This window comes from Protopterus annectens, chromosome 17.part0, assembly GCF_019279795.1.
Source record: "Protopterus annectens isolate FY-2018-M chromosome 17.part0, PAN1.0, whole genome shotgun sequence".
NCBI lineage: Eukaryota > Metazoa > Chordata > Ceratodontiformes > Protopteridae > Protopterus > Protopterus annectens.
In genome coordinates, this window is record NC_056751.1 from 729,942,615 (window position 1) to 729,965,158 (window position 22,544).

The following is a 22,544-nucleotide window of genomic DNA, read 5'->3' on the forward strand; positions in this document are numbered from 1 at the left end:
GGTAGGTACAAAACTGTACTTTCTACAAGGTCACTCAAGGAGCAAAATTTCTGATCAAATGCCCTGTAGCTGACCCTGCCACTGTCTCGGCAGACAAGCCATCCAAATTATTACCATCTACCTCAGTCCTCCCTACTGACAAGGGCAGTAAGGCCATGGAACACCTTGGAGTCTACACTTCATCTACCCTGGCCTTCAGGGCAGTAAATTATCAGACACACATGTCCAGGTATGCCTTGGCACTTTTGACCCAGGTCGCCAAACCTTTAGCTGACCTTCCAGACTCACCTTCCAAGGCTGAAATTTCTAGCCTCATTAATGTCTCATCAGAAGTCACTAAGCACTCTGTTCATTGCAGCTATGATGCTGCAGAAGCTTCTGCAAGATCAGCTTTCTCCGCTTCAGTCCTGAGACGATATTCTTGATTAAGGCTTCATTGTGCTGACATTGGGGCAAAACCAATGGATGCACTCCTGTATAACTCTACCCTTTTTGGATCTAAAGTGGCTGAGCTATTTAAGGTCCTTCAGCAGAAAGGGAAGGAGTTGCAAGACCTTAAACATCTCTTCATCTCCCCTATTCCCAAATTTCACAGAAACTCTCAATCAAAGACATAGTTAATTAGGAAATACTCTGCGCTAGATTCCCATTCTAGAGGCAAAAAAGGCACAATGAAACAGCCGACCCCTTCTAAGTCTGCTCAAACTCCTGCCCAGAAAACTCTCTTTCAGGCTATGGCATGTAGCCTTTGACTACTTGCATTCACTGTCTTCCCCCCACAAGACTCCATTCCCCTGTCTCTAAGGTTGTCTCACTGTTTGCCCCTTTGGAAATTCATTACCTTAGACAGGTAGGTCCTCTTCGTCATAGAAAATGTCTATTTTATGTCCTGGGTCATTCCCACTTCTCCCAGAGGAATTCCCCAGCCACCCAAAAACCAACTCCTCAAGGAACCATACAGCCAGTTCCTTTGACGGAAAAAGGGAAGTGGCGTTATTCAAGACTTTTCCTGGTGCCCAGGAAGGATAGACCATGGATTCCTGTTATGAATCTCAACCTGTTCTTACAGATCCCCACCTTTCACATGCTGACTCTTCAAACCCTTTTACGTTTACTGATCACTCTGGGATTTCTAGCCACCTTGGACATACAGGTATGTGGAGGTAGGTGTCCTTTAAGGCCCAGCTGTAGGACGTTTTTCTGTTTTGCTGCTGGTTCCTCATATTTTCCATTCTTGGCCTTTCCCTTTGGAGACTCTGCTGCTCCAAGGGTCTTCACCAAATGCCTAGGTCCTGTGGTGGCCTACTGCAGGGTCCAAGGCATCCAGATTTTTCCATAGCTGGATGACCTTCTGATTCAGACAGAATGCTCCAGATCCTTGCAGAGCCAACTCCACAAAGTCATCCCCCTTCTGCAGACTGTGAGACTCAACATAAACTTTCCCCGAGTCCAATCTAAGTCCTTCCCAGGACCAGGTTGTCCTGGAGTGCAGAATAAGGACTGATATTATGAGGACATTCCTCACACCCCAGAATGTGGAAACTCTGACCCAATACCTGGCCACCATCCTCAAACCAGTGCTTTGACAGCCAGACAGTGTCTCAGGCTACTGGGTTACATGGCCTTCATTATTCCCATCTGGGTTACGTGGCCTTCATTATTCCCATCTGGGTTACGTGGCCTTCATTATTCCCATCTGGGTTACGTGGCCTTCATTATTCCCATGCTACCTCTGGCAAGACTCCACATGAGAACATTGCAATGGTACTTCAAGTCCATATGGACAAAACAGTGTAAGAAACTTCTCTGTGTGGGAGATTTTCAGTCCATATATTTCTAGTTAATCACTGTATATTATTCAGATCAGACAATAGTAGTAGAAGTAGCGAACGTAAACTTGTTAAGTCAAAAAGTAATAATAGAAAATGTATAATTCTACAGCATTACTAAGTATTCGAAAGTAATCCAAGCAAGGTAGGCAGTCTGTTTCCAGTCGAAAATCCTTTATTAAGTACACAGACACGCAATCCAAGTAAAACAAAAATAGAGTAATAATTTCCTCACAAGCTTTCTAAATATATATATATATATATATATATATATATATATATATATATATATATATACATATATACTTTTTATCAGGAGTTGTTTATTGTGCTGTAAAAGTGTTATTGGTACACATGTTAAATTCACATCCCCATCAGTGACACATTCGAGCTGGTCCCGCTCTACCTAGTAGCGGTCATAATAATATATAGCCCTAATGTACTTTAATGGTACATCTTATTTAACCAAATCATTAAGTAGATTATTAAGTCTGTGATTTTATACAAGGCAGTATACTACATGGCTGGAAATATATCAACCTTAGTTCATTTTGCGATCAAAAATTATATATAAATATACATTTTGCATGTAAAAATCAGATGTTCATCGTGTTACCCTGCTGCAGTCATCACACTTGGGGTTATCCTGTCGTCAGGCAGTCCCGCAGTCGGCCGGAATTCCAAAGTCTTGGTCCGGCGTCAGTTGCTGTCGCTTCTTCCCTGACGTCAGTGCGCCAGGGGTATATATAATGCATCTGACGGCATTTTCTTCAGTCTTTCTTGCCGCGCAGTGCCCGAAGCAGAAGCAGTTCGCAAGTGCTGGTCGGCCGACTCCTGAGATTTTCAAAGTCGAATTTCAGATCCGAAGTCTTCAATAAAGCTAAGTACCCGTTGAAACTTTTCTTGCCTCAGACCGATGTCAGAAAAAGTTAACAATTGTATTTCTTGTGGGAAACAAATACCTCATAAGGATTTTCATTCTTACCGCATACCTTGCCTAGGCCCAGACCACGACGTCACTAGTTGTCGTTTTTGTGCTAGGTTTAATAAGCGTACTATAAAAAGATGCTTTGATTTCGCACAACACTACTTCGGTAGAAAATTCAACTACACTATGCCGTCGGAGCAACCGACTACCGGCGTGCACAAAAAATGCAAGGATATGGACAGGCAGCCTAGACCCAAGCCAGACTCAGAGGCCACAGCTGGTCCGGTCTCTGGTTCCCCGGTCTTCAGTGAGGCTCTGACGCAGCCCCTGACTACCGCAGATCTGGAACCCGAGACCACTTCGGAACTTTTGGCGGAAAGTACTAGGCCGATGCAGCCATTTTGTTTGGACCCTACCAACGACACTGCTGAAAAATGTCGGTCCTGCAGAAACACCTTCGGTTTCTGAAGGCGTCTTCAGACCGACTACGCTCACCATAAAAACGTATCCTGACTCCTATTAAACCTAAAAAGACTGCACTTGAGTCCCCTGTTCACGGCCCCATGCCTAAGAAACAGATGCTCAAAATGGCTGAAGATTCGATCTCTTTAATCAGGGGTTCCCAACCCCCGCCCGACAAAAGGCCTAGACAAGAGGAAGATTATGCCTCCTCTGAACAAGTGTCTATTTCCTCAGGCTCCTCGGAGGACCAAGATTATTCCTTCTCCCCTTATGAAGATTGTAATGCTGAGGATTCTATTCCCTCAGCTTCTCCTCCTTAGGACTACTCCTTTGGGGAAACTTTACACACTGAGGGAACATTTTCACTGGGAAGGTCAGGACTACTCTGACTCAAAGAAAAGGCTCAGAGTTTCTTTTACTCCCCCAGCACAGACCACTTGCCATCCCCCCAGTTTTAGACATTGTGGATGATGTTTACTTAGAATCCAGTTTGAACCCAGATTCTCTGCCTCCTGCTCTGGCCAAACCTGACAGATACTATAGAGTGCCTGATTCACACAAATTTCTTTATAAAAGTCCTGTTGCTGATCCAGAGGCTTAGGCTTCTATGGCAAAAAATCCTGTACCCTCTGAAAGGGATTCCAGAGCACTAGACAGGTGGGGGAAAAAGGTTTGCACCTCAGCCACTCTAGCTATGAGGGCACTAAACTGCCAGTTTCACATGCTAAAATATCAGCAATTTCTAATGTCTCGGTTAAAAAAAAAATGAGCACACTCCCTCAACAGTCTGAATTGAAAGAAATGCAGGATCTGTTGCATGCAACTGAACAGGTGGGCAAACATACTTTACAATGTGGGTTTGATTCTTTGGAGGCTTCCTGCAGAGCAGCTGTCACTGGGTCTGTTATACGTAGGCATGCTTGGTTAAAGGAACAAACTCTGCCTGATCATGTTAAAGCAAAGCTTCTAGATGCTCCCTTACAGCAGGATGTTCTTTTTGGAGTTAAAGCAGAAGTAGTCTTAAAGAAAATGGAGGATAAGGCAAAATCTATGCAGACAGTCAAATAATTTCCTACAGGTACAGCCCCCTCACTTCAGCAGAAATTGGCCAACAAAAAATTGGTCCTTTCCAGCTACTGACATACCACAGAGGGGTAAATACAGACGTCCAAGAGGCAGAGGACAACCATAAGCCCAGTACAAACCTCGACAATGGGGCACTGCAGCACAGAAGGGAGGAGAAGACAGGTCCCGAACTACCAGAAGGCAAACTCAATGACTTGCACCTCATCTGGCCAAGCAACACTCTCTTGGCAGCCCCCTTGGGAGGAAAACTCGCACTTTTTTCAGACAACTGGCACATTGTCACAAAGGACAAATGGGTCCTAGACATAATTTCACGAGGATACAGATTCCACTTTCACACCTTGCCAATGAAAAGAGGAATGCCAAACCTGCCACAAAAAATCAATGGGCAGAGGCACAAAAACAAATTACAGCTCTCATGGACATGAGCCATCCAACTGGTACCTACTCGAGAGCAAGGCCAAGGATTTTACTCAAGACTCTTTCTAGTGCCCAGAAAGGACAATGCCTGGAGACCAATTCTGGACCTTTCAATTCTAAACAGCTTCTTACAAGTACCCAAATTCAAGATGCTAACACTACAGCAGCTTCTTCCCATGTTGGGCAAGAAAGCATCGCTAGTAACGTTGGACCTCAAGGAGGCATACCTGCATGTCCCTATCAGACAAAGTTGCAGAAGATACCTCCGTTTCATTGCAGGTTCAACCCATTACCAATTCTTTGCACTGCCCTTTGGCTTATCTATTGCACCCAGGGTCTTCACAAAATGCCTGGCACCAGTAATTGCATACTGCAGACAAAGAGGAATTCAAATATACCCATACATGGACGACTGCCTCATCCAAGCAGAAAGCAAGGACACCCTCTTACAACATCTGGCTTTTGTAAAACATCTTCTAAGTTGCCTGGGGTACACAGTAAACGAAAAGAAATCAAAACTAGTACCCTCACAAAATATGACATTCCTGGGTGCCAGCTTGAATACAACGGCCCAGAAGGCTTATCTGATGCCAGACACAACTACAACTGACTCAATATTTCAAAACAATGGCAACAAAGACCCAGCTACCTGCAAGAAAAATTCTGCAGGCCTTGGGCTTCATGGCATCTTGCATACTACTAATACCATTTGCAAAGCTGCATATGAGGAAATTACAGTGGTACCTAAAAAGCGTATGGTCTCACACAGCCACAGCTTGGACACAATGATCTCTCTCATTCCCTGCTTACAACAGGAGTTTCTATGGTGGTCACTGGTTTGTCACCTCAACAAGGGTCAGCCTTTCACCCTGCCCCCAGCCAGGCAAACTACGACAACAGATGCATCGGACTACGCCTGGGGGGCACACATGGTAGGACAGTGCGTTCAAGGCGAATGGACTGCAGATCAAAGGAATCTGCACATCAATCAAAAAGAGATGTTAGCTGTACAGAATGTTCTGACAGCCTTCAAGAATCTGTTACATCCAGGACAACTTACAATAAGGACAGACAACACCACAGTAATGTGGTACATAAACAAGGGGGTACACACTCCTACCCTCTATGCAGGCAAGCAATGACCTTGTGGAACACAGCTCTGGCTTACCAAGTTCAGTTACAAGTTCAATTCCTGCCTGGAAAAAAACACATTGGCAGACGACCTCAGCAGAAACCTCATGGATCCCCACGAGTGGAAACTGGATCCACAAGTATTTGCAATGATAACTCAAAAAAATGAGGCCTCCCAGACATAGACCTGTTTGCCAGTCCTCAAAACTATCAACTAACAAAATTTTGTACAAGGACACGTCACCATCAAGCTTGGAAAGTGGACGCACTCTCATTCAGTTGGAAAAATCTGACAGTATATGCCTTCCCTCCATTGCCTCTTCTCACAAAGGTGCTTCTGAAAGTCAGAAAGGAGAGACCACGACTGATACTCATAGCCCCAGACTGGCCGCGCCAGCACTGGTACCCACTATTGAAGAATATGGCCCAGGGCCCACCTTGGAGTTTACCACAAATTGCCCATGTGCTCACACAGCAAAACAATCAGATTCTTCACAGCCAGCTAAAAACCTTAAATCTGGCTGCATGGCATATCACCTAAACATTCAGCCAGCTCCTCTTTCCCAAGCAGTTATGGATGTTATTCTGGAAGCTAGGAGGCCCAGCACCAGGAAGGCCTATTCGGACAAATGGAAAAGGTTTTGTGCCTGGAACCAAGCTAAAGGCCAAAACACACTTCAGCCTCAGATTCTACAGTATTTAACTGAGATGTTGCACAAAGGACTTTTTTCCTCCATTAAAATCCATGCATCAGCTATTTCAGCCCACTACAACACGGAGCCACCCTTATTTCCGCATCCACTTCTAAGGCAGTTCCTCAGAGGGGCAAAAAACATTAGGCCCCCCAGGAGAGCACCTACACCAACGTGGGACCTAAATTTTGTTCTGGAAAAACTTATGCTGCCTCCCTTTGAACCAGCTTTCTCTGCAGATCTGCAGTTCCTATCATGGAAGACTGCCCTGCTGCTAGCAGTAACTTCAGCTAGAAGAGTCTCAGTTGCAGGCACTAATGGCAGTGGAACCTTTCCTCATTTTCCATCAAGACAGTTTCTCTACATACTAATCCTTCCTTCATGCCTAAGGTGGTTTCCAGTGTCTCTCTAAATCAAACCATTCACTTACCCACCTTCTTCCCAAACCCACAGAACAAAGAAGAAAGACTCCTGCATTCCTTGGACATTCACAGGCAACTTTGTTACTACTTGGATAAAACTAAGGCTTTCAGAAAATCTGACCAGCTCTTTGTATCCTATGCTACAGCTACACAAGGGAAGGCTATATCAAAACAAACTATTTCCAAATGGATAGGACATTGCATTCGTTTTTGCTATACCCATCATGGAAAACCAGTTCCTGCTACCATTAGGCCCCACTCTACCAGGGCAACAGCTACATCTACAGCCTTCCTCAGGGGGGGTTCCAACCAAGGAGATTTTAGAAGCTGCAACTTGGAGTTCAGTACACACCTTTACCAAACACTATCACTTACCACTTTTCTCCAAGACTAGGACTGGCTTCGCCACTGCAGTTCTGCAGGGCCTTCTAGCCTCCTCTAACCCTCTATAACTCCTCCACCCATCCATAGCTTTGGGATTCTACCCAAGTGTGATGACTGCAGCAGGGTAACACGATGAACATAGTACAGTTTTGTACCTACCATAAATGTAGATGTTCGAGTGTTCATCCTGCTGCAGTCCAGGTTACCCTCCCTCCATCCCCTCTGATCTAACTGGCTAAATCTCTACAATACCTTCCTGATGTATTTGCTTATAGCTGGAGGGATTTTGTGTTTGTGCAAAAATTACTTAATTTGGTACTAATTATTGACCACATTTTTGGGGGCACCTGACATCTAGGGCAAGAAAAACTGAAGAAAATGGTGTTGGATGCATTATATATACCCCTGGCGCACTGACGTCAGGGAAGAAGCGACAGCGACTGACGTCGGACCAAGACTTTGGAATTCCGGCTGACTGCGGGAACGCCTGACGACAGGATAACCCCAAGTGTGATGACTGCAGCAGGGTGAACACTCTAACATCTACATTTATGGTAGGTACAAAACTGTACTTTTCTATTTTCATAACCTATTGTTAACAAAGATCGCTTTCGTCCTTCTAGACTTCTTCAGGTCTGTGTGCAAGAACCCTAAAAACCTATATAATTGTATAATTAGTTAGTATTGTTATTACCATCATTTTGAATAAAGTGGAAAAAAAAGAGAACCAGAAAAAAAAAAAATATATATATATATATATATATATATATATATATATATATATATATATATATATGATGATGGAAACAAAATATACACTTAAATGTCAAATGATTTAAAATGGTATTTAAAACCAATTTGTAGAAAAAATAAAATAAAATACGATTAGTCATGTAAACAGTGTGGCAATAAAGTTCCAGTGCACTTTTAATTGAACAGTAGTAGTTTAGTCCAGGCTTTCTAAAAGAGTTCAGCTTTAATTGCCGCATGAGTTCATGTTTCTCCAGAATATTCGGGATGTCTCCTTCAAGATCACCCATGTCTATGCGATCCAGGATCTGGAACTTAAAACCTGTGTGTCTTTTATGAAGAGAAAGGTGTTTGGCTAGTGCATTATTTTTACATCCAGAGTGGATTTCTGACAGATGACATGAAATCCTTTGCTTGAGTTTTACAGTCTTGCTCACATAGAATGCATCACATTCATTGCACTGTGCCCTGTAAAGTACTTTTTTAGTGTTACAGTCACCCCCTGCACTGGTTTTAATGATCTTCTTTAAATAAGGGCAATAAAAACTATCACCTTGCTGTATAAATATACAAAATGTACAATTAGTTTCACATCTTTTAGTGCTTTTCTCACATGGTCTAGGTTTAAATTCAACAAAACTTCTAATATTCCTGGCCTTCCTATAAACAAATGATGGGGCTTCACCTAAGATGTTAATCAGGAAAGGGTTTCCTGTGACAATGTCCCAGTTTTCTTCAATAATATTTTTGATACTGTGATAATCCAAAGTGTATGTCAGGATGCAGCTATTTTGCATTTGTTATTCTCTGTGGGATTACTTAACATTTTTCTACTGGGGAGGTTGAGTGAAGGTGCTTCAGTCCTTTTCAGTTCTATAATGGGTTCCAGGATGTTTTTTAACATCTGACTTTCATAGCCTCTCACTAGAAAAATCATTCTCTAAGTTGTTCAGGTTTCTCAAAAATGGTTCCATCTCTGTGGTAATTCGAGCTAATCTATAGCCTTGGGATTTCACTACATTATACTTGGTTTTTGTATGATGTAGACTTTTACTGTGGAGTAATAAGTTAACCCTCGTTGGTTTTCTGAATAGATCAGTGGTGATTCTGTTATTGTTGGTGTCCTTGGAAATCTGCATATTTAAGAAAGTGGTTGAAGTACAGCTATGGGAAGAGGTAAACTTCAGGAAGGGAGTTGTTTGATTTGAGGTAAGTGATAAAATCTCCAAGCTGCAAGGTGTCACCTTCCCACACAATAAAGACATTGTCAATAAAACGTAAATAGCATGTGATATGCTGCATGTAATCTGTGTTGTTTAAAACAAAGTTCTCCTCCCATTTGCCCAGGGCTATGTTAGCTATGCTGGGAGCCATGGCAGCCCCCATTGCTATACCAGTTTTTTGTTTGTAGTGTTTGCCATTGAAAGTAAAGAAATTGAAGTCCAGTACAAGATTAATGAGCTTGCTTAACTTTTGCAGTTGTGCCTGTGTACCCTGATTATGTTTCTTAAAAGACTCCATAGCTGCTGTTGTACAGTAATTGTGAGGGAGCACTGTGTACAAGGATTCCACATCGATAGTTACAAAATACTGTCAGCTTCCACTGTAATGTTTTTTTATTTTCTTCAAAAAATCCATTGAATCTCTTATGTATGACTTATTCTTTTCTGCTAGAGGTTTCAGCAAGTAATCAAGGTAAATGGCTGTGGCTTCAGTAAGGGAACCTCCACTTGCTACCACCAGTCTATAAGGTGGGTCTTCTCTGTTCTTGTATGGCTTTGGTATTCCAAAAAAGTAAGGTAAACGTGGGCATGGGCTCCATAAATAATTATAAAGATTTTCAGTGATAAGTTTTTCTTCCCATAATGTGGTGAGATTAGTGTTCCATAAATCATATGCTCTTTTTATGTCATCCATGGTAAATAACTCAAAATCTGTTATCCTCCAGCATGTTCTCTATCTTTTGGTTGTAGCTAGTGGTATCAGTCACAAGTGTACCTCCTCCCTTGTCTGCCTTCATTACACACCTGGATTTATCATTGCCCAGCTCAAGCAATGCTTTTCTTTCTCCTTGTGTTAATTTATAAAGTTTTTTCTTTGGAGGTTTTTTAAGCAGTTTCCTGATATCTAGAAAGCATCTAGTGTTTGATGTAGTGGTGAACAATAGCTGCTAGGCCTTTTTATAGTTTCATCAATAGGCTTATTTTCAGTGTCATTACTTTTGCCATGAAACTGTACCCTTAAGTTGAGCTTCCTCACAAACATTTTAAGGTCGATCAGTACTTGAGCAACCTCACCTGCAGCTTGGTACAAAAGTAAGTCCTTGGACAACACACTTTTTTCCTCTTCAGTCAGTGCTTTAACGGAGTGGTTCCAGATAAGTGGAGCACCTGTTATTGTGGTACCTGTTGTTGTTATTGTACCTGTTATTGTGGCGGTTTCCTCTGTCTGAGCCTGGGACATGGGTTGTAGTCGGGGTTCCAGTCGGGATTGCCCAGGTATTGTATTTCCCTCACCCCTGTCCACTGTTTGGTTCTCCTGTCTCCCTGGGAGTTTGTGGATAGAGTACGAGACCTCTGGAATTCTTCCTCTGCTTTCTGGAATCTCTGTGGGTTGTAGTAGTATTCCTCGCTGTGGCTGTGGTATGGGGGGACCTGATAAGAGGGACAAGCTCTGGACACACAGGTTTTAAGTTCCAGATCCTGGATTGCATAGACATGGGTGATCTTTAAGGAGACATCCCGAATATTCTGGAGAAACATGAACTCATGTGGCAATTAAAGCTGAACTCTTTTAGAAAGCCTGGACTAAACTACTATTGTTCAATTAAAAGTGCACTGGAACTTAGAAAATTGCAACATTGTTTACATGACTAATTGTATTTTATTTTATTTTTTCTACAAATTGGTTTTAAATACCATTTTAAATCATTTGAAATTTAAGTGTATATTTTGTTTCCATAATCATACACACACACATATATATATATATATATTTATATAGATATATATATATATATATATATATATATATATATATATATTTTTTTTTTTTAATTTTTTTTTTCTGGTTCTCCCCCCCCCTCTTTTTTTTTCCCCCACTTTATTCAAAATGATGGTTACAATTATATAGGTTTTTAGGGTTCTTGTACACAGACCTGAAAAAGTCTAGAAGGACTAAAGCGATCTTTGTTAACAATAGGTTATGAAAATAGAAACTGATTTTTACATGCAAAATGTATATGTATATATTTATATATAATTTTTGATCGCAAAATGAACTAAGGTTGATATATTTCCAGCCATGTAGTATATTGCCTTGTATAAAATCACAGACTTAATAATCTACTTAATTTGGTTAAATAAGATGTACCATTAAAGTACATTAGGGCTATATATTATTATGACTGCTAATAGGTAGGGCAGGACCAGCTTGAATGTCACACTGATGGGGGAAGGGATATGAATTTAACATGTGTACCAATAACACTTTGTTTTACAGCAGAATAAACCACTCCCATGCTTGATAAAAAGTATATATATGTATATTTAGAAAGCTTGTGAGGAAATTATTACTCTATTTTTGTTTTACTTGGATCGCTTGTCTGTGTACTTAATAAAGGATTTTCGACTGGAAACAGACTGCCTGCCTTGCTTGGATTACTTTCGAATCTTAGTAATGCTGTAGAATTATATATTTTCTATTATTACTTTTTGACTTGACGAGTTTACGTTCACTACTTCTACTACTATTGTCTGATCTGATTAATATACAGTGATTAACTAGAAATATATGGACTGAAAATCTTCCACACAGAGAAGTTTCTTACACTGTTTTGTTTTTAAACCCACTACACTTTAGTGGGTTGTTTTGAGACTTCAGGGATACCACGGATATTACTTGTTTTTTTTTTCAAGTCCATATGGACTCAACACTCACACCCGTTGGACTTTGTCATCCCTCCCTTGTCTGAGGAATGAGATTCTGTGGTGGTTAAACCAGGTTATGCTCAACCCAGGACTTCCACTGAAACCCCTTCCCCCTGTCCGGGAGGTGTACACAGATGCCTCAGGTTTGGGCTGGGGGGGCTACTCTGGACAGTCTGAAAGTGCAGGGTACCTGGTCCCACACCTTCAGGCAGGAACACATCAACATCAAGGAAATGAGAGCAATCATATTTGCCCTGACAGCCTTTCTTCATGCCCCAAAACAAGGACCCCTGAAGTTGTTCACAGACAATGCTACAGTTTCTTGGTATGTGAACCAGACAGGGAGGAACCAAATCCTATTTGATTTGCAGACTTTTTTTCCAGGCCTGGGACCTGGCAGCCCAACACTGAATCTCCCTGCAGGCAGTTTATATCCATTAAGCTCAGAATATTCAGGCAGACACCTTGAGCAGGTCCATGTCCCATTCCCACAAATGGATGCTTCACAGGGATGTGTTTCTGGACATTGTCCACAGGTGGGTACACCTCATATAGATCTGTTCGCCTCCCCCCTGAACAGACAACTACCACTGTTTTGCACCAGGCTACCCAGTTCCTTAGCAAGGGCAACGGATGCCTTCTCCATCTCATGGCAGTGGACGTTTCTGTATGCATTCCCCCACTTCCCTTTGCTTCAAAAAGTCCCGCTGAAAATCCAGCAGGACAAGCCAGTACTAGGAGATCTTATTTGTCTAAATGGAAGAGGTTCTACATGTGGTGTCAACAATGACAGCTAGACCCTTTGCAAAGTGAGGTCCCCTTAGTGCTGTCCTGTGTGAACTCATGCAAGCAGGGTTGGCATATTCCTCTGTTAAAGCACACAGCACTGCTATTTCAGCATGTTTGCATCTTGATCCTCCTATAGCCTCTCGTGTCCCTTCAAAGTTATTCCTTAAGGGAGTGCTACACCTCTGTTGCCCCCTTTGAATATGCTTCCAAAGCATCTCTGAAACATTCTACCTGGAAAACTGTACTCCTTGTAGCCCTGACTTCAGCCAGAAGTGTCAGAACTCTAGGTCCTTGTGGCAACACCTCCCTTCCTTGACTTCCAAAAGGATAGAGTGACACTGAGGACCAACCCCTCCTTTATGCCCAAGGTGATCAATGAGCTATTCTTAAGTTAGGGTATTCACCTGTCCACCTTTTTCCCTCATCCCCAAAATGACCGTGAGCATCTTACATTCCTTTGATGTTCACAGACCACTTAAATTTTACCTTGACAAGACTAAGGCCATTAGAAAATCAGACCAATTATTTGTCTGTTTCCACCCCAGAGCATTGGGAAAGGCGGTGACAAAGCAGACCATTTCTGTTTGGATCTCCAAAGCTATATCCTTTTGCTACACATTCCATGGGAAACCGCTCAAATCCAAAATTAACTAGAGCCATAGCTTCAGCTGAGGCCTTCTTCAAAAGATTGGACACTGTTTCCATCCTAAAGGCAGCTCATTGGTCATCTGCCCATACCTTCACTAAATACTACAGGTTGGATCATGTCTCCAGATCCAGAGCGGGGTTTGTTGGAGCAATCCTGCACAGCTTTGTAGAGAGTAGCTTCATACCGCCACCCTCTTCCCTGTGAGCTTTGGCACTACCCAGGAGTTTGGAATACTGTAACATGAGAATAAAAGGACATGAAATAGTTGTGTAAAATCTTACCATAACCATAGATGTCCTTCTCTTCCATGTTGCAGTATTCATTCCCTCCCACATTACCCCCCATCTCTCCATCTGAACTGTCTCTTCTTGGATGGCACAGAGCCTGTACAGCTATCCTGAGACTTGGGTCCGACTGGGACATTCAGGAAAGGTATATGCAAACGTCACTCGTATGGCCCATGCTCCCTAGGCCAGCATTGGACGTCCTATGTACCTAGCAGTGACTACAAGCTTTTATATACTGGCTGGACATTTGGGTAGCAAGAGAGGAAAACCCAAGGGTTTGGAATACTGCAACATGGAAGAGAAAGCCTTTACACAACTATTCTTTCTGGTCATTGGTAATGTTCTAAGATTTTATTGGAAAGAGGGTATTTTTTTTTTAGTTTTGCTAAGTGTGTACCTTTTTGTTTCCATTATCAGGAATATCCTTGGATTCTGAGTGCTTCTGATGACCAGACCATTAGAGTATGGAACTGGCAGTCTCGGACTTGTGTGTGGTAAGTTTTGCTTTTCGGCACCATTTTCAGTTTTAAGCTATATTGATGTCACTGAATGCAAATGGCAAGGAAAGGCAGAGTTCCATGGTTCATTTGTTTGAGCACTGTTTTCTGCTTTAGTTATTTCACTTTGAAATAGTTGTTTATAAAATTTGGGATTAAAGAAGGAATCCTTTATTTTCTCTGCACTAAATGTTCAATGTGCATTTTTAACTTTAGAAAGGAATCACATACTGTATTGAACTTTCTTAACTAGTCTTTTTACGTCCCAAACAGCCATTTAATTATTTTGCAGCAGTTGGACAGTGGTAGAGAAATGGGGTTATTTCACATCTGGGGATGATGGCAGTTTTGTGAATATATTGGGTTATGTGCTTTGTGAGGCTGTGAATAACCTGAAATTACCATTTTCTGAGCTGCAAGACCTTTGAGGTCCCTGCCATAAAATGATCATTCTGATTAATGGTTTATGGAAACTCAGTGTTACCAATTATTTGATTTATTTGCAAATTAGATGCCGTAAGTTTTAATTTCTGTGGGTATGTACTGAAAGTTTAGCAGAGTTGAGTGCAGATGCTTTTAACAAGTTACTTCACTATGCAGTGCACCTGGATCACCCCTAGTGGGTTTACCTGGTTGACAGGTAAATAAGTAAATAAATAAGGAATTGAAATTGGTACAGTGCTTTAAATACTGTATTAACTTTGTTTTTTGGGGATGTACAGTCACTTGGTGCTTAGTGTTGCTGCCTTACTGTGCTTTGGTTCTCCAGTAAGGTTCTTTTCTGGGGAGCCTACTGTGTACAGTCTGTGTCCTCCCTTTATGTATGTGACTTCCCTTTGGTTTGCAAGTTTTTCCCTCCCACATCCCAAAGTTCATAGGAGGTTACTAGGCTGTTGGCCCTGAGGCCATTATAAGCCTAGCCAAGAGTTTAGCCTATGTTTAGACAAATCAACATCCAGTGCCCCTGTCCAGCAGGGACATGGGTGGAATCCCAGGGGTATATTTTCTGTTTCCCATCCAGTTTGGACTTAAAAAGGGGTAAAGAGGTACTCTGCTTGATGTGGAGAGGGAGTCTGTTCCATAGATGAGAGAGTCTCTGGGACACACATCTGTCTTGCCAGCAAGTCCTGTTGATGTTCCAGACCAGGTTGAGGCCACACTTGCGGGTTACTTGAGTGGAGCTTGACTTGCGGATATGCAGCAGTCCCATCAAGGTGGGGTCCATGATCGCCTTGTGTGCCAGACAGAGGTCACCTCTGAGTAGTCTGTATGAAACTGAGTAGAGGGTTAGGGCTTTCAGCCTATCTGTGTATGGTAGATGTTTGAGGCTTTGGATTCTTCTGGTGAGGAACCTCTGTGGTCTCTCCAGCTGCTGCATGTGCTTTGCGAGGTACTTGCTGAAAGATGCGTTGTACTCAATAATGGGCCTTATAAGGTAAGAATACAGGGATGTTATGACCTCCTTGTGCCTGAATGAGATACCCTTATTTATGAGGTGGGCCATATAGAAGGCTTTTCCGTACCACGGAAGCAACATGATTGTCAAAAGTCAGGTTGCTATCAACCTGGGTGCCCAAATCCCTCACGACTGATTGCATGCTTAGGACATTGTTATTAATGTGATAATTTGTGGGGACATCACTCTCCCCAAAGGGGATGATGATGCATTTTTTGGTATTCAGCTTGAGGCCATGTTTCTGGCACAAGTCATTTGTCTGAGTGAGACCCGCTTGAAGGATGTCCACATCACTAAGGGAATTGATGACGGCACCCAGCTTGCAGTCATCTGCAAACTTGGTCAGCCATAGCCGACTGGTTTTGGCCTGCACCTCAGAAAAGTATATCCCAAATAACAAGAGGCCCCAAGACCAAACCCTGTGGTACACCACTTGTTACAGGTCTACTGCTTGAGGTGGCTTCACCTATTTTGACTACATGGGTTCTATTAGTGAGCCAGTTTGCTACCCATCTGGTAACATATGGATTTGATGCCTAGTTCATAGAGTTCATCTATTATGCCCAAGTGGGTAATAGTGTCAATGGCTTTGGCCAGGTCAGGGTAGGCAGTAAGCACAGTCTTCCCCTCATCCATGGCTTTGGTGACTGTCTCAAAGAAGTTGACCAGATTTAGCAGACATGACCTCCCCTTGTTGAAGCCAAACTGTGTGGGATCAAGTGTTTGGAGGTTGCCAATGTCCTTGTTAATGAGGTCCATTATAATCTATTCCCTGGCCTTTTGCAGATCATGTTAGTTAGGCTGATGGGTCTATAATTTTTGGCTCAGTGGATGCCTCCCCTTTGTGTAAAGGGATGACTGGCTGTCCTCCACTCAGCTGAGATGAAGCCAGTACTCTGGCTTTGGTTGAATAGGGTGCCTGCTTGAGTTCATGTAGGATGCAGCCTAGGATATTATTGGGTCCAATGGAGGTTGTATTTTTGCCTCTGAGAGAGCAGTGATGACCAACTCCCTAGATATAAGGGGAAGGGGGCAGGTACTGGGGATGTCCTGATTTACTGATGGGGGGAGTCAGATGGGTAAAGTTTTTGCTGAATCTGTCAGCCAGCAAGTTTGCTGTATCTACGGCAGTTGTGTATGCGATGTCCTTAACCACCAGTTTTGAACAGATCTCAGTGCTCCCTTTGAGGTTGCGGACACATGTGCAGAAGGCCTTAGGATCGTCTCTAGTAGATGTGGCCAATTTGGACTCGAAGTTGGCTTTTGAGGATTTCATTAGTGCTCTTATTTGCTTGTTCAGGCTAAGGAGAGATTGCTTCCAATTGGGCACTTGCTCCTTCTTGGTCTTGGACAGCAGTTTTTTTCTTTTGTTGTAGAGTTTATTTATTGCAGATGTCAACCAGACAGGTTTACTCTTTCTTGCAGAGGATGATTTAGTTCTGTCTGGTATTCCTGATTCCATGCATCTGTATAAATGCTTGTATGGTTCTTTGGTGTAATTTTGGATACTGGTGCCAATTCCTACAGAGGGGGCTGTGAAGCTGTTTATACCATCCCTCAGGAGGCTGTAATCAGCTTTGGAGACTTTTTATGTCTGATCCTAGCTAGAGGAGAGTTGGGGGAGATGGTGAATTCAGAAGTGACTGTTTTGTGGTCTGATCTTACCAGGGAGGATGATACTGTAGGGATGCTGCAGTGGTTACTCATGTTGGTTAATATTAAGTCCAAGATATTATCATTCCTTGTGGGGGGTATCGACTAGCTGTTCCAAGGCATTTGGATTGACAAACTCAAGTAATCTCTGGGTATTTGTGTTCTGGCATGAGTAGTTCTTCCAGTGTATGTTTGGGAAGTTAGTCATGCAGGATCAGGGTAAACGGTTGAATCTTGATGTATTAAAACTGGCCCAAATAGGCAGATTGGGCATCTTGATTTGAATAGGGGTCTTGTCAATGGTTAGCTGAACCTGGAGTGTCTCCTGTGTGTCGTACTGTTTGACCAGCCTGTAGGTGTGTATGTCTTTAATGTATATTGAAACTCCACCTCCTTTGGCTTTACTGCCCATGGTTTGGGGCCTGAATGTATGATAGGATGAATAACCAGCTAAGGCTGGGGTGCTCTCCTCAGCTTTGTACCAGGTTTCTGTGACTACACATATGTCAACATTTTCCAAGGTTAGGAATCCTTGCAACGAGTGCAGTTTCATGTTTAGACTCCTAGCGTTTAGCAACATGACCTTTAATTTGTGTTTTGTTGAAATGTTTATGTTGGTAGTTTTAACCTCATCAATTTTCCTAAAAAAGGCACTGAAGTGGAGGCAAAGAGGCTTTGCCAGAAGCCCAGGTGAGACAGATGGATGCCATCTCTGGCAAAGCATCATGGTCTGTCTATCATATCTTCCCAGGCTGTCAGGTACTGGATCCCCCTGGAATGACACCAGAAACTAAGCCAATTGTTAGTCAATCATTTTCTGTTTGTATTGGGGCATCATTCTGGGTGACTGCAGAATGCTGCTGAAGGCTAGGGACATGCCTACCTGGCACATGCAATCAGCAAGCTCAATCATGTTTGTTTTCATGTAGTCCAGAGAGGTACATCTCAAGTCATTCATGCCAAAATGGACTATGACAGAGTCCTAACAGTACCTGTTCTTGAGAGACTTGAGTGCATGTGTGATATGGTGGATTCTGGCACCTGTCAGACAACTAGCTATGACTTTCTCCTTATCCAGCCTAGTGAGAGGCATATCTGTATGTTTCACAATGGAGTCTCCTATGACTAATATGTTGAGTTTATGGTGAATCCTTAGTGGTTGTGCAGCACAGTTGTGTGGACTATGCATGGTATGTGGTGGTGGAGGGCTGTGGAGATTGCGTGTGTTTTTACCTCTGAGGTCTCCGTTGTTTGGATATGTTTTATGTGGAGGACCTCCGCATATTTAGGTATGGGTGATTGAGGTGTAGTGGTTGTGTTGACATCCTTTTCAGTGCCAGATATAATGGCTTGAGTGGGAGATAGCTTGGACTCTAGGTTCCTAAAGTAATTGCATGTCTCACAGATTGTGTTCCTAGGTGGTAGTAGTAGATGGTTGCCTGTGTACATGAAGCAGTTGCTACACTGTCTCAACATGTCTATTTCAACCAGGCTGGCAGGAGAAGATGTAGGAATTTGTCCATCCAGATTTGTCAGAGTCCGAGGGAGAAAGGCCAGGGGAGAGCGAAGGGGTGAGCCTAAAGCCTACATGCTTAAACCAAAACTAAGAGCTTAGAATAACACTTAATTTAGACAGGCTATAAACAAGCACTAATAAATGCAACATAAAAGATGCAGTGGAACACTTTAGAGAACAGGCAGCAAGTAGCAGGAAAAGCAAAGCAAGATGAAGTAACAGAGTAGCAGGAAGAAACCCAAATTAGAAAATGTAAGCAGGTGAATAAAGTAAAAAGGGAGAGAGCAGGAAAAGAAGATAATTCAAGGTTAAAGGACTAGGGGGTTTGGCCTTCCCAAATGATCTCTGTATTGGGTAGACTGAGCTAAACAGATGGGACTGGGAGGAGTGTCCCAGATCAAATTTACAGTAGGGGCGGGCACTGCAAAAGCCACCAACTTTAAGAACAGGAATAGGGTGAGAGAAACAGTTTCAGCACAGATCAAAAACAGTGCCAGCAAATATATAAATAATTCAGTCAAGCAAAAATTAAGACTGTGCAGAACTCTGAACAATTAAAGTGCTAAAACATGTATTTATTAGCTGTACGTTTCCAAATTGTTTGAGAAGCGCTCTGTCAGAACACAAGGAGATTCTAGCAATGATATGCTTTTATGCCATAGATGAGTGTGCGAGTGTGTGTGTCCACCTATCCTGTTGTTGGCTGGCTTTCACGGCCTACAACAATCTGGTACATTTTGAAGTAAATCCTGTCTTTGATTAACACTGTCCTTCATAAGTACTTGGTCCATGACAAAGGGTCACTTGAATAACTTTTTTGGGTTCGGTGATTTTTTTTCATAGTGTTACGGTATTAAGCTATTAAAATGGCTACAATATTAGTTGGTAAAATGGTTTAAATGTTTACAGGACAGGAGTTCTGCACTCTTGGTTATCACCAGGGCTAGTAGCCGATTAATAGTTTCCATTTTGGCAGAATATTCATTTTATGATGTTACTGCATTTGTTGTAGATGTTGAGACAAGTGTAAAGCAGATGTTCTTAGTGTTTCACCGTTGTAGTCTTCACATTTGGGTCATCTGCCTGCAGGTAGCCCTCAGCCGGCCTGAATACCAGAGTCTTCGGATTTCTGCATCGTATGCTGTCACTTCTTCCATGATGTCAGGTTGTCAGGGGTATAAAACATGCAGCTGATGCCATTGCATCAGTCTTTCTTGCCGTGTGGTGCCCGAAGCAAAAGCAGTTCGCAAGTGCCGGTTGGCCGACTCCTGAAATTTTCATTTTCGAGTTTCAGACCGAAGTCTTCAATAAAGCTAAGTACCCCATTAGGGACCCTTTTTCTTGCTGTAACCGATGTCAGTAAAAGTTAACAATTGTCTTACTTGTGGAAAGCAAATACCTCATAGAGATTTTCATTCTTATTGCATCCCCTGCTTAGGCCCAGACCACAATGTCCCTCGTTGTCAGTTTTGTGCCTTAGTCAATGCCCGAACTATCTGTCGGGCTATTTTTGCAGCTAATTATTTTCGTACTCAGAATGTACTCCAAAATGGCTTTGTCAAGCCATCCGACTACCGATCTTCCAAAAAAATGTAAGGATAAAGACAGAGACCGCATAGGTCCAAAACTGCCGACGACTCTTCCGTTAAGCTAGTCGCCAGTCCACCGGTACTCAGTGAGGCGCTTTTGCAGCCCCTGATACCTGCTACGTCTGATTCGCAGCCCTCTACTGAGACCCATTCAGAGTCCGTATGCCGCGAGATGCTTCTTCGACTATGGAACCTGCGGATGTCTCTACCTTGGATGGGTCCAGAGCCACTGTGCAGGCACCGGCTTCTGAGGGTGTATTCAGGCCTGCAGACATTCATATTAAACCAAAGCCATTTTCATCCAGGCCTAAAACTCGCACCATGCCTAGAAAAATGACGAACAAACCCCAGGCCCATATGCCTAAAAAATAAATGCTTAGAATGGCTGAAGACCTCATTACCTTGATTAGGGAAAGCCAGCCTTCCTCCTCTAAGAGACCTAGAACTGAGTTTCTTTCCGATTCTTCTGATCAGAAATCTGATTTTTTTGCTCCTTCTGATTACCAGGATTTGCCCTTATTTACTTATGAGGATTCTGATGCAGAGGATTCCATTCCCTCTGCTTCCCCTCCAGAAGATTTTTCTTTCAGTGAAACCTTGCACACTCTTAGGGAGCATTTCTGCTGGGAAAGCCAAGATTACTCTGACTCCAAAAAGAGACTTTGGGAATTCTTACTCCTACTTCAACACAGGCCTTTAGCTGTCCCTCCTGTTCTGGACATTGTAGATGATGCTTTCTTGGAATCTAGCCTTTCCCCAGACACTTTACCTCCAGCTCCCAGAAAATCTGACCGGTATTAGAGTACCTGACTCAAGTTCCTCTTCAAGAATTCTTCTGCAGATCCGGAGGCCATTTCCTGAAGACCAAAAGGCATTAAGGCTACTGCTGCCAAAAATCCTACCCCTTCTGATAGAGATTCTAGAGCCTTAGACAGATGGGGCAAGAAGGTATACACGTCTGCCACTTTGGCCATCAGGGCTTTAAATTGCCAGTTTCATATGTTAAAGTATCAGCAGCATGTTATGGGGCTACTTGAACAGAAAATTGTTGATTCCTGACTGTACTGAACACAAAGAAATACAGGATTTAATGCATTCTGCAGAACAAGTTGGTAAACATACTTTGAAATGTGGTTTTGACGCTTTAGAAGCATCTTGCAGGGCTGCTGTCATTGGGTCTGTACTTGGAAGTCATGCTTGGCTTAAGGAGCAAAACAAGCCAGATCCTGTAAAAGCTAAATTACTGGATGCTCCCTTAAACCAAAACCGCCTTTTTGGCAGCAAAGCAGAAGTCGTCCTCAAAAGGATGGAGGAAAAAGCTAAATCTATGCAAACTGTTAAAGATTTCCTACAAGTACACCCTCCCCAGATTCAGTAGGCATTGGCCTTCTAAGAACTGATCCTTTCCAGTCCCTTCTAGGCCTTTTCAGTCCAAACCCAGGAACAGCAGACCACCTAGGCTACAGTCTCCGGCTTCGCACAAACCTAAGCAGTGGGGGCTCCCACTTCCAAAGCAGGCAGTAGTAAGCCACCCCCTATGGGAAAAATGGCACAATGACTTAACCTTAACCCTTCCAAGCCCTGCTGTACTACCTGCTCCCTTAGGAGGAAAGCTCGCCCTGCATGCAAAAAACTGGGAACTCGTTACCCAGGACAATTGGGTTTTGAACATAGTTTCCCAAGGATACAGATTCCACTTCCACACCCTACCAATACCAAATGGTTGGCCAGACCTATCCCCAAATCACTGGGCGGAGGCCCAACAGCAGGTTATCTCTCTCCACAATATCAGGGCTATTCAGCCTGTCCCAGCAGAACAAAGGGGACAGGGCTTTTATTCAGGACTTTTTCTGGTACCCAGAAAAGACAACTTCTGGCGTCCTATCTTGGACCTCTCTGTTCTCAACACCTTTCTGGTAGTTCCAAAATTCAAAATGCTAACTCTGCAGCAGCTTCTTCCCATGCTAGCCAAGGATGCCTGGCTGGCAACCCTAGACTGAAAGGAAGCTTACCTGTACATCCCAATAAAGGAATCTTGCAGGAAATATCTACACTTTAGGGCAGACTTCATGCAC

General features: G+C 42.9%; 1 protein-coding gene across 1 annotated transcript in view; it reads left to right on the forward strand.

Moving 5' to 3' along the window:
- The window catches only part of COPA (COPI coat complex subunit alpha), a 915,755-nt gene that overhangs the window by 83,652 nt on the left and 809,559 nt on the right, over positions 1-22,544 (forward strand). Inside the window, exon 5 of the mRNA XM_044059531.1 lies at positions 14,176-14,252. Within this exon, the coding sequence (XP_043915466.1) occupies positions 14,176-14,252 (77 nt within the window). The remainder of the gene's footprint in view (positions 1-14,175; positions 14,253-22,544) is intronic.